The sequence below is a fragment of the Toxotes jaculatrix genome, chromosome 4 (genome assembly GCF_017976425.1).
Source record: "Toxotes jaculatrix isolate fToxJac2 chromosome 4, fToxJac2.pri, whole genome shotgun sequence".
NCBI lineage: Eukaryota > Metazoa > Chordata > Actinopteri > Toxotidae > Toxotes > Toxotes jaculatrix.
The window spans coordinates 21237819-21256830 of NC_054397.1; the positions used below are offsets into that span (position 1 = coordinate 21237819).

General features: G+C 41.4%; 1 protein-coding gene across 1 annotated transcript; it reads left to right on the forward strand.

Moving 5' to 3' along the window:
- The first annotated feature begins 903 nt into the window (after positions 1-903).
- On the forward strand, positions 904-3224 carry inab (internexin neuronal intermediate filament protein, alpha b). Its single transcript, XM_041036001.1, has 3 exons — positions 904-1965; positions 2577-2701; positions 2939-3224. Exons 1-3 carry the CDS (start codon positions 919-921, stop codon positions 3222-3224), a joined length of 1458 nt encoding a protein of 485 aa, XP_040891935.1. The 5' UTR covers positions 904-918.
- Positions 3225-19012: the final 15788 nt, after the last annotated feature.

Sequence of the window (19012 nt, forward strand, 5' to 3'; positions counted from 1 at the left end):
CATGTACTTAACAGACTGCACATTTTAAATATTAATGTCTGCCTGCAGTGTGCTGTGATTTGTCAGCAGAGGGCAGCAACGGCCTGTCAGTGGGAAGCTGTTTCTCCAAAGGATCTGAGACCACACAACAAACAAAACAAGTGATTGCAAACTACTAAGAGTAAGTTTGAATTTAATTTAAGATAATTTGTTGGATACGGAAGGAATTTTAATCAATGGTTTATATAAGGTATGTTATATTATTTTTAAACAGAACTTCTAAGTTCATAAGTCAGCTGATCTGCAGATGTAGAGGAAGTTTTGTGGATAGTGTTACTTCAGTGTTGTAGAGAACATTAGTTAAGGTAGTATTACCAGATACTAAATACTAGTTGCAAAAATGAATTTTTAAGGAAAAGTGCACCGCCATCCTTCTGCCTAAAATCACCACTGCACACTTGTACGTGACTTGATGTGAAATAGGATTTAGGTTGGGATTATTTTAGAAATGTTAGAGGTGCATCTCGTCTTTTCATAGTTTTATCAGCTATAGAAAAGTAGGCTGGTGATCGCGGTTGAGATTTGGTTCTGGTGGAACATTTCAGTATAATATTTTTTTTGTTTAATGTGCAACAAGCGACCAAACACTGACGCATCACCACTGCGCCAAAAAGGACAGTTCCATCTGCTCCACACGAAGACCTGTGCCAACTGCGCACATCTGGACTAATATCAGGATTAATGTAGAATAATTGTCACATAAGAAAATCCATCTCTAGCGCATTATCAGTGATATATTCGTATAAACAGCGGACTACCTGACGCATCTGGAACGGATCGGTCCGGATGTTACCAGCGGGCATTAATTAGTGATTGGGTTGGTCCCCCTATAAAAAGGAGACGCGCCCACTGGTCTGCCCTGTCTCCATACAAGCCAAGATGAGCTACGGATCTGACGTCTTCTCCTCCTCCTCTTACCGGAGGATTTTCGGCGATTCTCCCCGCTATGCGGCCTCTCCATCGCGGACACCGATGAACGTGTCCTCACGGGGAGGTTACCGGTCCTCCTCTCTATCCCGGACCAACATTTCATCCCTGGGCTCCTACAGCAGAAAGTCCGGCCGCTCCTTCTCGCCTATGCCACTGGAGACCTTCGACCTGACACAGAGCAGCGTCCTCAACAATGAGTTCAAAATCATCCGCACCAATGAAAAGGAACAAATGCAAGGTCTTAACGACCGCTTTGCAATGTTCATCGAGAAAGTGCGCAACTTGGAGCAGCACAACAAAGTGCTGGAGACGGAGCTGGTCGCTCTGCGCCAGAGGCAGACCGAGCCGTCCCGCCTGGCCGAGCTTTACCAGCAAGAAATCCGGGAACTGCGCTCCCAGCTCGAAGAACTGAACGGGGAGAAGTCCCAGCTGATGATCGAGAGGGATAACATTGAAGACGACCTTCAGAAAGTCAGGGGAAAATACGAAGAGGAGTTCCGAGCCCGGGAGGAGGCGGAGGCGACCCTCAAGGCTTTTAAGAAAGATGTGGATGATGCCACCATGGTGCGCCTGGACCTGGAGAAGAAGGTGGAATCTCTCCTGGATGAGATCAACTTCCTCAGGAAGGTGCACGAAGAGGAGGTGGCCGAGCTGACAGACATGATCCAGGCTGCCCAGGTGTCTGTGGAGATGGAGGTGTCCAAGCCGGATCTCACCTCCGCCCTCAAAGAGATTCGCGGCCAGTACGAGTCCATGGCGTCCAAGAACCTGCAGTCCGCCGAGGAGTGGTACAAGACCAAGTTTGCGGACCTGTCGGAGCAGGCCAACCGGAGTAACGAGGCCATCCGCGCCAGCAGGGAAGAAGTGAACGAGTTCAGGAGGCAGCTGCAGTCCAGGACCATCGAGATAGAGAGTCTGAGGGGAACCAACGAGTCTCTGGAAAAGCAGCTCCGGGAGATGGAGGAAAGGCACAATGTGGAGATTGGAAACTACCAGGTTTGTTTTTAATTTTTAATGACCGATTAACCGCATATCAAAAGGATCATGATATAGAATTTCAGCCATTTATTTTCAGCATCATAAAAGTTTATTTACTTTGAAACGAATACGCCGTATAGTGTTTTTTAAAAACTATTACTTATTTATTTTATTTGACGAACTATAAATGTCAGAGACGAACTAAAATCGCTCGGGCTCTGTCCGTGGTGCTGAAATTCATTCCCCTGGAACAGCCCGCTCAGCAGCTGCGTCTGACAACGCCCACCGAGTGTCTGTGCTCCAAATGAATCATTTCATTCAAGTGCTGCTTGTGATTCAGAACTGCCAAAAAATAAATAAATAAATAATCTATATGTATTTATATGACAGTAATTTCAGCCCATTTTGCCCATAAACAATTCGTAGTTCCCAGCGACACAAAGCACGGGTTAACAATAGAAGGTCTTTGAATGGGATGATGCAGTTTTCGCCTGCAAGAAATGTAGACTTTATTTATTATTATTATTATTTTAATTTATTTATCTTTTTAAGCATTTAAGCATTTTGCGTCTGTAAATAAGCCAAAAATATTTTTCAAAAAACGTTGACCTCTGACCTGATGTCCTTAGGAAAACATGGTAGAGCTGGAGAATGACTTGAGGACCACTAAGAGCGAGATGGCTCGTCACCTGAGGGAGTACCAGGATCTGCTGAATGTCAAGATGGCACTGGATATTGAAATTGCAGCTTACAGGTAGGTCATTTTTGTTTTTGTTTTTTCCAAGACAACTCTCCTATTGTTCATTATAATAACATATATAATGTGAAAGTAAAAGAGCTTGATTTAAAAACACAAATAGATATTTCTGCTGGGGAACATTTTCACCCTCCCTTGTTAAATGACTGTACCCATTTCTTTACATGTCTTCTCCTCCCATATAGCTTGTTATTTATTCTTTCTAAACACTTCCCCATATCATCATCTCTGCAGGAAACTCCTGGAAGGGGAGGAGACCCGCATTGGGACAGGCATCACCTATCCCGGCCCCTCTGTGAGCTCTGGTATTGGGCAAAGCTACAACTACCAGACCCGCATTTACACCAGCTCTGGCAAGAGCTCCAAGAAGGAGGGTAAGGATGAGGACCAGCAGCAGCAGCAGAGCAAATCTGGAGGCAAGGTGTCCCAGCATGCAGTTTATGAGGAGACAGTGATCACCACCAAGAAGATGGAGAAGCAGCAAGACTCCAATGATATTCCCACTAATCAGAAAAACTAAGAGCCTGCTGTAAGCCTGTTCTTGACCCCTAAAGCCTCCCTCTATCCTGCAACTTCTCTCTTTTCTCCCATCCTAAAACAAACCTTGAGCGTTAACACTTGAAGCAGTTGTGGGGCTCTCAGACGATAGCCCTGCTTTGCCTTCTTATTAGAAGCATAGTAACTAATTTCTAACATCCGAAATACAGTGCAGGCTTTATAGGTTTGTTTTATGTTGGTTTATTCTTCCTTGTACCCCCCCCCCCCCCCCCCCCTCCCCCCTCCCCCCAATTATGTTCCCCAAAGGAAACCCATCATAACTCCATAACCATCACTCTTGACAAAACCACAGTACATCTGTTCTCTCTTCTTCTCTTTCACAAACTCAATATCAAACAACAACAAGCACTTAGGTAGCAGGAACAATATGTAATACCAACACACAGTGGATAATAACTCTGGTCATGCACTATTACCACGAGCTGTGAAATACTCTCAACACATTCCAAAGGAAGCATGTGTGTGCAAGTGTTACTGTGTGCACTTAAAGGACAAAAGATTCAGAACACATCAGCCGGTATCAGTTACTCTCTCTCTTTCTCTCTGCATCCACACACACGACACAAATAAAACCTTACATGATGATGACAGTTTAGTGAAAAAGCACACAGTCTACAACTACACAAAAGCAGCCAAAATAAACAGTAATATATAATAGTGTTTTACTGAGCCATTAGTTTTTGGTCTCCTCAGAAAAATGGAGTTTCTAAACAAAGTGTCTGCTCAAATCTCTTCTTGCACAACATTTCTAATTGCAGTCAGCGTGTTCGTGGTTTGACTGTGGTTAAGTCAGCTCTGCATGACAACAGTATAAAAGAGGATGAACATCCTCAGGAGAGCACTGACCCTTTTTTAATTTCCCAGTGAAGTTTAATTAACGAGAGTGAATTACTTTAGCTTTTTAAATGAGATGAAGACCTGAAGCAAACAAAAAAACCCAAACATTTATCGAGCATAATTTTGCATGGTGTGTGTAGATGTCATGCTTGCATGCTTGAGTTCAGAGGTTGGCCAGTGCCTTCCTTCTCACCACTGACAATGCTGAGCATCATCATTCACACTCATTACTGACTGTAATAGACATGTGCTTGTAGACTGCTGTTATAAATCTTAGGAAAGGGGAAAAGGGAATTGAAGCAAAAATGCTGCCGATAGGAGAAGTAAGAGGAAGAGTTTTTCTCTTGTCTCAGATTCTGTATGATCCATCTGGGTGTGATGAATTGTATGCACATTTAACACATTTTCCCATGTGCCATTGATGATGCCCAAAGCACATTTCAGTCCCAGAATCCATATCATAATCACTCAGCCTGAAGAAAACCATGCCAACAAAAACTCAAAATACATCACAAGTTCAGTCAGAGCGTGTCAGACCACGATGTGTTTGAAACAACTTGACCTCTCTCTTAACTGTGGCCATGACTGTATAAAACGTCTGTTGTAGTACAACCTCACCAGTAGAAATCCTCCAGTATGAACGACTTGTAGCTTGCTTTTCTGCTTGTGCACTGCCAACTCCAACACAGCTATCTTATTCTGTTGCTGTTGGTCACGGCGAGCCTCGCCCTGACCATCTGCACTCACACTAAGAATGAAAACAAAAGACTACTGATTGTGCAGCAGACTGTTCTGGATTGGCTTCCTGGTGTTTTACCTAAGGCTTGTGATAAGTATCTTAGTACTGTAGCAAGTGTGTTTGTATCTCTACACTGTGGCCTATCATAACTGGAATTTTCTTTTGGGGGGGGGGGGGTTAGCAAACCTGAAAGTTTGGGCATTTTGTTTTATGGAGTACTGAATTCCAGTGTCAAGCAGAATAAAAATCTCAGAAGTACAAGAACTTAGAATTAAAAGCATCACTTTATAGTGAACAGCTGTAACAGTGGATGAATGGTTCATGGTTGCAACTGTCAAGCCTTTATCTTTCCACTGTAAACCAAAAGAGTTTTCATGGGTGTCTGAAAAAAAAAATCTCACAACTACTACAGCACTGCCAAACCTTTCTAAGTGCACATGCAACACCACTTCATGCAAAAGCAAGAATTTTCTGAAAATATGATATCAGTATGTCACCAGTCCTAAACCAAGAAGCAAGATTTAGCCATTAAACAAATACTGTAGGATGTAAAATGCCTTAAACCACCAGCAGCTTTTTTTTCTGGCCATGTGTTTGATGTGTATGATTCTGTTCAGTGAGGTATTTCATCTTTATTATCTCTTTATTAGCGTTTATTAGTGCTACCATGACTACAAAAGCATAGGGATTGAATGTAGATGACATGCTATTCTCTTTACTGTTATTACTACTTCTGTATTGCTGTATGACACCATATCAATAAAGACTTGACATAACTGAGGTGCACATGATTTCATTGTGTATTATTATTATTATTGTATCTCACACTGTGGTATTGCTATTTTGTCCTTCTTGCACCATCGATCAATGATGATCAGTCAGTTGGAATTTGTTACAGGATGAATAAAACAATATTCACAAATTTGTGTGATAGCACACGAGCACATGATTATAACATACTATTCTTCTGTAGCACGACTGGGATATGAAACGATAGCACCTGCTATGAAAACCATTTACATTTCAAAGTGCTGGGTTGTCGTTCTTTTGCAGCCTTGAAATGATGCAGTAGATGTCGTAGAGTCTGCAGCTGAAGAAAAGCCACATTGTCGTTTTGCTTGTGCTGGTCAGTGTTGAGCCAGTGTCTCATGTTTTCAGACATGAAATGAGGGAAATATCTGTGATGCTTTGATGTATCTGTAAAAGTCAACTTCACCTTGGACCAGTGCGGGTTGAAAAGCTATGTCACCTTGACCTCTTTCTTGGAGATCCTTTTTTTCCCTTTTGCTTATCAGGGCCACAGTGCAGATGTGCATTAGAGATATGATGGATTACCTGCTGCTGTACTGTATGTTGACCTTTGTACCTCTGCCGCTGCTCCACACACTTAAATACACACAGAGTCCTAGACCACAAGACCCTGGGCCTTGTGGATCGCCCAGCTCTGATTATCCTATCTCTCCTCTTGAGCACCAACTGGGTGGGGTGGGACAGCCTTGGAGTTGGGTATGTATGTGTGACGCAGGTTGCAGTTCTTCAAAGATTTATACCTCTGCAATGCTGCTGAGTTGAAGGTGTGTTGGGAGCCATCCAGTGAAGTGCCACTGTAAAAGCCCTGTTATGAAACAGCCCTCCCTACTCTTGCTTCAAACTCGAAGAGTGCTTCAACTTTCTATTTTAAGTCTCACCTTAGCCACCCTGCCCCTTGTTCATGACCATAGAGAACACATGAGATTATTATGAGGCTATAAAAACATATGCAAAGTAGCACCAACTACCATCCTGTATAAAATATCACCTCCTTTAAGAAGCTCTGTCCGAGCTGGGATTAATTTGAAATTTATCGCTACTGAAAACTATCAGAGCATGTTTAGCCTTCAGTCCCAATGCAATCAGCATATGATGCAGTTCGCTGATTTCTCAAGTGTGTCAATCTATAATGATTGCACATATTCTTGTCTTAACACACCCACAGCGTTATGTAAAAAGTGTTTATGCAGTAATAGAAAGACCTGCCTTAAAATTCATTAGACAGAAAAGTTTTTACCTCGTGTAGCTTTCAAGTTGGAAAATCTGCCATCATTTAACTTACAGCATCACATATACGTGATGTTAAGACTTGTTTCAACTCTTCATTGAAGACCTAATTTGTTTGCTGTAAGTGAAATATTAAATACTTAGACACCAAATACTGACATATTTGGTGTCTTTGGAAATGTTGAATAAACTTACATGGGTTTCAACAGTGTTTGGATGCACATCATTACTTTGTAAAGACATTTGAGAGGTTAATAAATATCACTTGTACATGCCCACTCCTCTCTGACTGTGGCAATCCTTCCTTTGGATGTTTTTCCCTTCTCTATCCTGAGGGATAAAGGAGAATGAGGGAGAAGCAAGTTTTATGTTCTGTCTGGTGATAAGTGTCTGTGTGGGGCTGTGATGGTGGTGGAAATGAGAATCACGCTGTGGAGCGAGCAGGTCATGGCCATAAATTCACCTGTTTGTCAGTGTCTGCGGATCAAAGCCATCCCTCCTCACAGGATCGAGGTGTCGGCTCTGCAGACATTTTAAAGTGTGAATGTGGGTGACTTTACACACACACGCCATCGTCTTTAAGTCTTTCACATTTTTATGTACAGTCTGTGTCTTTAGCCTACGTGTGGTGATTTTGTCAGATGACAATAGTTATAAAATCAAAATTTTAGCACTCCTGCATCCAATGCACTGTCTTGGAGTATTTCAGTAAAACAATGTGTCACCAAACTACTCATTAAACAATGTCTTCTTTTCAGACACATTTCAGAAGAAAGAGCGTGTAAATCAGAATTTCTGCTATGAAGTTTTGGAAGCGGAGCTAACAGAGCAGGCTGCTTCCAGTCTTTGTGTTTTGGATAAACATAAAGACTGGAAGAAAGCTTGGCTAAACATGTCACTGAGCTACTTTGATGTACAGAGATGAAATTGATATCAAAAAAAGCTATTTTCCCAACATGTCAGACTATTTCTTTAAATGCCTTTAAATGCATTGTTGGTAGGAATCATTCTCGCACTTGACTCAGTGACAGGTGGTTATACACATCTCAGTCTTTGTACCAATAAACAAAGTGTTAATTTATGAGTTGCTGCTGCTGCTGCTGCTGCTGTTGCCTTGGAATCTGTTGCTAGCATCCTGCTGTGCTGCAGCAGCCTTGGGGAAAGACCGCTCTCGTCCAGACAGGCAGACAAAGGGGTCTGAAGAGAGGCAAAGGCTGTACACAGATACAGAGGCAAGCAGACAGAGAACAAAAATAAAGAGAGCAGTTATAGACAATTAAATACCTACGTGTAAATTGCATGATTGTAAAACCTGTGGCAGCAGCAACTAAAAATAATTTGGTGACAATCAAAGTCACCAATTTCTTTGTTCTGTTCTGTGATGAGAAAATTGCATTAGAAAATTACCCCTTCACACTGTGTCCTTGCCTGGCAGAAAGTGCTGAATCATTTTGAGGCAGGCCCCATGTGTGACGTGGCTTGCTCTCTGTTAACCAAGCCATCGCTGTGTTTTTTTTCCTTGCTGCTAATAATAGACGAGACAGAGCCAGCAGAGCCAGACAGGCCGACAGACAGACTGAAGGAAGATATTATTCTTTGAACAAAGAGGAAGGTTGTATCCTTCTCCCTGACCTCTGTTTGAACTTCACTGAGGATGGATGGAGTGTTATTTGGGGTATTTAACCTGAGAAATAGCATTATGTTAGATAGAAAGTCCATCTCACTAATCAAAAAAAGATGTGGTGCTGTGGACACTGTTGTTCTTCAAATATTTCCAATATTGAAGATAATCTGATTTAGGTCTAAAGATTGGATTTATAGAGCGTAGGTTAACTGACTTAATCTAGTATAGATGTGCTCCATGATTTTCTTTCTCTTTGTTCTTCTCAAGGATCAGTTGAGCTAGATGTGGCACTTTATCAATATTCAATTTTATATTATACATGTACATGTTGACAGGTTCTTGAAATGTTGGCAATATTAGTAAATGCAAAGTGTTTAATACAAATACTGTATTTGTATCCAGTTTGCACCGTTGTTGTATTTAGAAGAGACTGACACCTGAATGCAGGCAGAGCCAAGTCTTTGCATCTTTCAAGGGATTTTAACAAGTACAAAGAAACATACACATGGATTGTGTAATACATACCAAAATACAAAAATACCTACAGTACAACTGCAAACTACCAGAGAAGTTGTACAAGTTATATTTAAAACACATCACACCAGGACTCTTCTCTTTTTTTCATTCTGCAGTGAATCTTATTCCTTCTGCAACTGTGGAAAATTGTGACTGATCACTTCCTCCAGTGATTAAACACACTGTTATACAAGGAAACATCTGATGAAATGTTAAAAGGCACTATAGGTATTTTTAGGTTTCAGGATGAGGCTTTATCAAAAGGTGGAGAAGGAGAAAGGTTAATTGAGGCACCGTTGTGTACATTAAAAGTTGCAGAAGACAAGCTCTGCAGACTGCTGTTGATGCTGCACTGCATGCACTGGAGGCACAAAGCGTCACCGTGGAGATGAAGCTAGTAAAAAATGCACATGCCCTTTGGAAATTTCAAACCACTTGAGAATATTTTGGAAAATCTTGTGTTTTTGTTGGCTTTTTTCTTCAGGCACCTGTAGATACAACTGGAATAATTTTTGGGTAGTGTACATTCAGGAACACCAATGGTCCTAAATTAAAAAAAACAAAAAATAAACAAACAAACAAACAAAAAACTACTACCTCATCTTCTTTCTAATGGCAAAATTGGCATTTAAGCATTCTTAAAAAAAAATCTGTTCTTTCCCCTCCAGTAAGTGGTGATCTTCAGTTGAAGTAGTAAATATTGCACATGCTTATGAACAGACACTGGTTCATATTGCTGGGACTGGTCAGATACACACTAACTATATCTCTGCCAAACCTTTGCTCGAGTACAGTCACTGACTTAAAGAAGAAGTGCTGTTTGGGCCATATTCAGATGGGACTCGTTACTTTGGAGCAGGCCAGGGACGACACTGGAGAGCAGCAAAACAAGTTCAACCTACAGGGATGTGTCCTTGAAGTAATCTTGTGCCGTAGTGTGCGACCACTGACAGTATTAACACTGAGCAATTTGGAATCAAACTCAGATTGAAACATCCATTTGGATGATGACATTTTGGGTTATAAGTCTATAACAAGGAGATATCCTCATAAAACTCTAACCAGCTCTAGCCAATTTCAGAAATATCCTTTATATTGGCAGTGACAGTTCAAGGCTGGTTTATTGGACATTTATATTCTTCAACAAGTCAACAGGGCTGTATCAATAATTTGCATCTTTATCATCTCCTGTCAAAGGCATTCTTGAGACAGAGGTATATGATGCAGAAGTTCATATTCAATCTGACACAACACGTTTTTTTTGTGAAGTGCATGTATCTAAAGATCACAGTGTACCACCGTGTTCTAAAATGTTCCTTCAGCTCTTTAGGGGGATGAGAGGTGTGTGCTGCCACTGCCTAATCCATAATAGAGCAGCTGAGCCCGTCCAGAGCTTTCTGTTCAACATCAAGTCTGCACGCAATGACACAGCATTTTGAGAGAGAGAACAAAAGGATACTTAGCCTGATGTTGAAAAGACTCTTTCTCAAGGTGTCATGAGGGATTAAAACCCTGAAATTAAGCAGCTGTGAGGACAGTAAGAGTAGCGAGTTTGTCAAATGGAATAATTAATGATGAGGAGCTCAAAGCTCAGAGTGAGGGTGAGTCCTCTGATCAGTTTTAGATGATTCTGTTTCAACCATCAGTGTTAAGAATTCCCTCTCTTTCTTATGGTAGAGCTCTAGTGGTAGATCCAGTCTGATCTGTTGAAAGATTACATGAAAGACAAGATTTTTTAGTAAGGAATTCATTCAGGGCTGCTTCCTTTCTCTTGTTCCTCAGTGATAGAATATTTATGTGAGGGTTGAGTTAGGCCAAGAGGCCTGGTTTAGGTTTGTAACTCCACCCAGGAATGGGTGGGGATAGATATGCCTGCCTTTAAAAAGCCAGGTGAGGGTGCAGCACTTCCTTTGTCTGAGGCCTCCTGTAAGCTGTGCTTTGGTGTGTGTGCAGATCTTTGTAGTCCTGTGAACTCGTAGGCTGTGGATGCTCAAGAGGTGGGCTGTGGCTAAAGTAAACTTAGCTCTTTCCCTGTGCTCCTTAGTAATATGTGTTTCCATCTGACAGGAAGACTGAGGAGTTGTTTTTATCTTTAGGTAGAGGGCCAGCCTGTGGGGAGTAGTATCGCTAGGTACACACTTTGCATGCTGTGTGGTGATATAAATGGTGGCGGTCACATGGTCATGTCTGAATTTTCTTGTGTGGTGCAGTGCTTAAAACCTTGCAGTGTTTGAATTATCTTGTAGTGGGCACCTGGTGAGCACATGGTGTATGTAAGTAGAAGCAGAACGCGAAAGGATCTCCCCACAGTGAGGACTCTACCTTTGTTTTAAGCTTATATTATAGTATTTAGTTGGTGCTATTTAGGCTATTTTTGTTATATTGTAGCTATTGTAAGCTATAATTTGCACTTATCTTTAGGCCTTTTAGCCCTCAACTCCTCCTGTTTTAATTATCTTGATTTAAATAAACTCATTATTTGTTTTAATGCATGTCTGCCGCTCTTCCTTTTGAACTTTTGTATTATTTGTGACATCACTCAGTATTAGTAAGTTATACTGCCTTGAGGTTTATGATCTTAACTCCTCAGGCCTCTCTACAGTCTGAGCTGGGTCACATTTAAAATACTAATATTACTGTCTTGTTGTGAAATACCTGCTGCAGTGTGGCTGCAAAGACTTGCAGAAATGTGGTGAGGATACATACAGTATCTGCAACAAAAACGCATTCACTGATTTCCAAAGGTCTTATGAAGTGATGCATTCATTATTAACAGCTTTTGCTTCACAAAATTAGGTCACATCAGTGAGCATTAATTTCCTTTGCAGCTGAACAGGTGTGAAACTGAAACTACTCAGACCTATCATCCTCCTATCATTAATCTTCAGACACTGGGGATATGGATGTAGGCAATGCACCTTTAAAAATACACTCATGGCTATATTATCAGTAGCATCACTTTCTCGATAAAAAGTTGCCAGTAGTTTATCCCTGTGTGGATAAATGGTGAAGTTCTCCTGGTTCTTCCTTTAGTGAAGGCCAAAGTGGTGGAAAAATTAACCCAGGATCACTCCAAGATGGCCGACAGAGACCAACTGAAACCCTGTAAGGCCATGATTCAAGATCATCCTCTGTGAGTCTGTCAGAACAAGTGACATCTTCCACATTACATGTAGCTTTTAATCATTCATACAAAAATATTTATTAGAGCAGCTTTGAAGAAATCTTCCAGCTTGTTTCACTACTTTATCTGAGATTCTCTTCTTGATGTTTATCTTCCCGAGGGTTAGTGCTTAACCTTGGAAAGCCTCTCATTATATTGTGTTTATTTTGAGTGTGTTAATCTTTGGTATCACATTGCAATTTTCTCATCGAACTGTTAGTTTGTACATGTTGGATTTAGCATCTACTAAAACACTTATTTGGATGAATTAATGAGGTTTTTGCTTCTCGCCATCATGTGATTATTTTAGCAGTTATTATTTAGCATAGTTTATATCATAGTTTCACAGATACATTCCACATGACAGGCAATATCACCTCTGAACTCCTCTCGTCCACTTTCACACTGAGAATGAGATTACTGGAAGAGATATACATTAATCCTTGCCCTGCCTTTGTAGTTGCTCAGTACTGTGCAGCAGAGGATGTAAAAAGCAGAAAAGGACACCGGGGGACACAGAGGGACACTCCCTCCCCCACACAAAGCACTGCAGGCTGTCAGGCTGGAGGATTAAAGATTACCTGCCTCCAGAGGCCAACTTATTGACAAACCTCCCATCCTCCACACAGTATATAGTCTTCAAACATCCAGACGTGCACTGGGCAGCTGGGAGGGTACGACTAGGGGCTGCTTGAAGGGGGGAAGTGCTGTTCACAGTCCCAGGGACAATAGTGACACATGCACCTAAAGAGACATAAAAAGAGACCACTGATGAAGAAGCCCTGTATCAGGTCTGAGTCTGGTGGGAATTAGAGGGAATTAGAACATCTCTCAGTGCACCTGGCAGGCCATCAGAATGCAAAGCACACTCACTGTGAAAAGCATGAAGGTCGTTCATGTCTGAACACGTCATCTTTGTAAAGAAAATGACACATAGATAATAGCTTTTAAAGAAATCTAAAAATGACTATGACTACATGCGCACAGTGCTGTCCAGACTGAGGAAGGTTTCAAGAAAACAAATCACCTTCTGTCATCAATGGACCCTTAGAGAAGGGAATCACAGTGCATACAGGTTTCCCACGGGAAATGCAAATGACACAATAAGACCCCAGTTGAGGCATTCCTAACGTTTTTTTGGGGGGGGGTTGAAACAGTTAATAAATCATTTATTAAACCTTTTTTTGATCTGTTTAAAAACAATAAAAAACTTGCTTTGACTTTTTATGTAACTTTTTCAAGGCACACACATCAGAATGGACAAGAGCTGCAGAGCATCCATACCAACGTCCATTTATTAAAAGAATAGAATGTTTTTTTTTCTTTCTTGGAGAGAGTTGGATGAGATAATTGATACCACTCCCATGTCTGTACGGTAAACATGAAGCTAGAGCCAACAGACTGTTAGCTTAGCTAAGCATAAAGACTGGACACCGGAGGAAACAGGTAGCCTGGCTCTGTCCAAAGGTGACAAAATCTGCCTACCAACACCTATGTGGGGCTACACAGGTTTTATTTTACCTTTACTGCTGCATACTGTCTTTCAGTTTCCACCCACTGGAGGTGATCATTTCTGTAGGTGATGCGTGGCGTGTAGGCAGGTGGGTGGAGCTAAAGTAGCCTACAGTGCCATCATCACCTTACTCCCCTGTGCACATTTGAGTAGCAATATCTATTTCAATCCTGAAGCTTGAGGAAATGATGTTAAGCTTAGCAATGGGCTGCCTGCAAGTGTTTCCCAGGAGGTGAGTGATTCAATCTAACCTGCTAGTCATGGGTGAGTGCAGGGTAATTACAAGACATCATTCAAAATGTTAAGGCAGCAAAGAATGACTAAATGGCGTTATGATTTTCTAAGCTTGTCGTCCCACAGAGAACAAACGGCCGGCTGAAGTCAACGGAGCGGTTGTTCTCTACATAAATGTGCAGACAGTTATGGGAACATATCACACTAATGCCTGCTTTCATTAATCAGATGTCATCATGGATCAAACACATTGCCCTTGTGATGGCAGCTGAGTGAGAGAAACCCTCGGACAGATGTTAGCTCATTGATTTGTTTAGTTTTTGGCAAAGATGTGGTGTCACAGAAGTCGTAAAGGACAGAAATATACACTTGACAGGATGACAACAAACTGTGGATAAGGTTTTTTTTTCATTGTGAACACATCCCATTTATAGCACTTATCTCATGTGCAGTGTCACAAGCTTGACACATTATCTGCAGTTTGTGTGACGGAGGCTTTGAACATCTGTCACTGAGGTACCATGAGCATCTTTATCTGCAGCCGGGGCCGTGCAGATGAAGCCCAACAAAGAACCAAAGAAAAACCCACAAAGATTTATTTCATTTAACTTTTTGCACAAATACTCACACAACACTCTTTAATCATAATCCAGAATTTGTTAATGTTGATCAGTTTTTTGGGTGTCCTCCTGCCTCAGTTCTTTTTCTCTCGTCCGTCTCAAGTTTGAAGTTTGAAGACCCATCAGAAACAGCTTTTAAATTCTTGATGCATCCAGTGCCCGCTCCTCTGTACTCTAGACTACACATTCTGTGCTGTGCTACATCAACACTGCATGTATACACAATCCCCACACATCGCATCTTCAGGCTCACAATATGTGTGTGTGTGTGTGTGTGTGTGTGTATGTGTGTGTGTTTGCCCTTGCCCCTCCCTCCCTCTCCTCCTCCCCTTCTCTCCCATGTCCCAAAGTGCTGACTGGAGCCATTCCCCACCTGCTGGCAGTCTGCCCAGAGGCTGATATACTGTGTCACTGTACACACATAAACAGTTATTGATCGGGTGGAAAACACAAAAACCACTCCATTAGCTCGGCGAGGCCGTGATTAAACACGTCAACTCATTCTGAGCCTGTGGGACTTGAGGCCCAAGACTCATTCAGGCAATGTTTCTGAATGGTAACCTGTTAAAATATTTACACTGAAGCATCCAGCTGAGTGGTATGGAGGTATGCATTGTGTGTGTGTGTGTGCAGATGCTTTTGTGGATGTGGTTATCTGTGGACATCACAAGGGCAGCTGATCGGGAGCAAGCTAAGGCGCCATGATTAGAGAGCAGATCAATGGAGCAGGATCTGCTATTAATTAAAAAGCAGTTTAGAGGTTCGTACAGCAGCTTTTAAGCAGAGTGAGAGGTCATATATCACTTGGCTATACATGTGAGTCCTTGTAGGCCTGTCCACAGGTTAGTCTGTCTGTCAGTATTGTGGTTTTCTGAGCTCACCATGAAAGATTTAAGATTTAAGCACTTTTCACGTCCTGTTTCAGCCATGTTCTCATGAGTACAGAGCACTATGAGTGTAAGATGTCAGTGCTGTTAGTGCTATGAGAAGGACAATCTGAACCTCCACATATGTACAGATGAGACTATTACCGCATTGACCCTTAAACTGGTGTTCACTGAGCTTGTCTTTTTTCATCAAACAGCATAATTAAAGGCTCTCTGAGGGCCAAGATGCCCCATTATAGCTGAGGGAGATGGAAATGTCATGTTAATTACACTGAATTATTTGCTGGCTAAATCTAAGCCCTCTCCCTGTGCAGTGTAAATGGACATTAGACTCAGTAAATTCAGATTCCATTAGACAGGTTCCTCTGCTTTATACCCTGAGGGCAATTTTAAGATATTGCTAAAAAGTCTCTTTCCAAAAGATTCTAATCTTTTTTTGGCTTAATACGAAAACATTAGGAAACATAATATTACTGTGGTGGTTCAGTGGCAAGGTCGAGTCAAGGTGGCATTTTGTTTTTTGTTTTTTTAATGGTTTAATCTGTCATTAAATGTGTTGTTTAAAACTGTGGCCAGGTTGAATCGAGCACTGTATTGGTTCATGAGTGTTTCAGTCTTCACATATATGATTTTATATATATTATTTATATGCATATTTGTGTGTGAAATCTGTGAATCTGTCTTTTCGTGCGTGCCTTTCTGTGGATGTGTCCGCCTGTCGTTCTCTTTGCACAGGTCGGTCGTCCCCAAGGACATTCCTATCATCCTGTCCACCCTCCCCTCCTGGTGACATCACTGGATGCCCCCCCCCCCCCCCCCCCCATCCACCTCCATCCTCTATTTTGGGTCTCGGACACACACACATTCACATGCACACACACCTGAAGGAGAACAAAGAGCATTGCTTTACCATGAACAGGTTTGTTTGGACATTTAGACAGACAATGGTTACATTACCGTTGTCCTCTTCCACGATGACAGGGAAACTGAAAGAAAATCAATTCGTCCTCTCTAAAATAATGACAAATTGTAGGCTATCAAATAAATCGATAGCCTAAAATGAAAGCTATCTGCAGTACAGCTATCTGTGGCTTACAGAGCAGATTTGGATTTAGTTCAGGTCCCACTGACAAATCTCAGGAATTTACCAAGGCTCACCATGTGCGAGAAAGAGATCTATGCCAGCCAGTCTATTGTCCTGGATGTCCTAGAAGAAGATTTCCTGCCAATGTGACACACGCTAGATGGGAGAGGTGTGATATCTCTTAATAAATTATTCAAATTTATGAAGGGACACTGTATGTCTCCCGTAGAAAAAATGTAAAATGGGCGGAAAGAACGAATAATACAACCATTTCTATTTCATCAGGACTCTTCTGATTATTCACTTTTGTATCTCACACACGCTAAAAAGCAACTGAGTGAACTGCCACCACAGCTTTGTTGTAAAACAGTAATGGACATACATTCTACTCACAATGGTGTCTATATTGACAATTACAAATGCTACATAAATCATAAAATTATGCAAAATATTTGTACCTAAAATGTTTATGTTGCCACTGGCTACAAATTGTAATTAATGATTCAGAGTTTTCCTTAGAGACAGGCTTTAAGTCTCGGGGCTCTGACCTTTAGCAGATTGGCCACCCCTTTATCTTGCCCTCACAGCAGCTGTCAGTCAGTGTGTGTGTGTGTGTGTGTGTGTGATAATCTTTAGACATGCTCAGTGGACCACAGAGAGGGCTAATTTGGAAAGGAACCTATCTGGAGAGGTTTGGATTGTAGGGAGCAAAGGACATTTATGCAGTGAATTGTCTCTTAAATAAAGCTTCACTGTGTAATGACACCAAGTGGTTCAACAACTAACGAAAATGAATTAGAAGAACAGTTTTAATAATGATGCACTATGTGATATGGAGACACGCAGTTCTGAGTCTACAAAATAATGAGCTGAATCAAAACACTTCAACAGACTCTGCATGTTTCTTGGTTTGAGTTTGTTATGTTGAGTCACTGTGCCATGCTGCCTTATTAGTTTTAGATGGGGCCTGCATTATTTATAGTGATAAAGAAAATGTGGTGCGCAACATTGTGTTGCGAAGGACCTGCAGTGCGGAGGGCTGCTTAAGTGCCTGGTTTGATCTCTACTGACAGAAAATGCGTGGGAGGCAACAGAGAGAAACAGTGTGAGCAGAGAGGGAAGAGAGGAAGTACTGAAAGTGAACTTTTTAATATGAAATGACAGTTTTAAAATAAGATCATTAAGATCATGTACACCAGTCCTCACGTATTTGGCAACAGATTTTGGCAGACAATGAGGAGATCTCCCTGCTGTGGCAATGTGACAAACTACACATCCCTCTATTTTTATACCAAGGCATACCAAGACATCTGTTAATATGCCAGTTTTGTTTCTTTCAAAGCTTCATTTAATGAGCTGAGTAGAAAGTCTGAAAGTTAAAACCCAACACTGAGCTGAATTAGCTTGAAATGTGATGTTTCATGGAGTAGTGCTGGCCGTCTTTTGTATGGTTACGTTGACACTGTATCTACCAAATTAATCAGAGAGATCTGGGAATGTATCAGCAACTCCACAGTGTGGTCCGACAGGGAAAGAAAGAACACAATAACACAAGTTTTAAAGAAACGCTGACTTTAAACTGTGCTTTTTTGGGGCACGTTACTGTCCTGACAGTAGCAGTTAGCTCAAAGCAACACTGTGCAGCCTCACTAAACTGGTAGCATAGCTGCAGACCCTTGTTTGGAGGAGAAAACAATTAGGGGCCTACCCAAACTATCAGTTTAGAGACCAGTGAAATTACGTGAGATTAACACTGACGTTCCAAGTGCACTTTTAGATTTACCTCCAAATAGCTTTCTTGTTTCCAGAACAAATCAAGATGTTTAAAATTAATTATAAAATTAAGGGCACATTTTGTAGATATCACTGTCTCAAACTGCTTTATTTGGTCTTGTTTCAATATCCTGACATGTATTTCTAAAAGTTTAAATCTGCACTGTGGAACTTTTGCCCCCCCCAGCAGTGAGAGTAATTACACAAACACTGTCAAATACAGAGAAATTTCCACAGTTTCCAGACAATAATCGATTATTTAGGTAGAGTAAAATTAATAGCTGCACAGTGTTCCCCAAATATTTTACAAATTTCAACCTGTCCAAGAGCAGTGACGTGACATCCATGTCTGCCCTTCGTCCTTTCTCTTACTTCAGTGCTCTCCAATGAGGAAAAGCTACATAAGTGGTAATCCATGTTTGTCCTCACCGTTGATCGCTGTCTTTTTTTTAGACTGTAATTCCTCTCTGAACACAGCGTTTCTTTATCTGTAGCATCAGAAACATTTCTTGGACACCTCTTTTTGTTTGTTTTTCCTGCTTTACTTAAAAGCTGTAATCTGTCTCTGACTGTTGCTTTGGTTGCTTAACTCTTCAGCTCTGGCAAACTTGCTGGTTGACTATCAGTGCGGGAATGTCACCACAGACACCAGAATGAAGACTGGTATAGTGCAAAATACAGAGGGATTTACCTGGCACTGATAGACTTAATCAGCATTGTGTG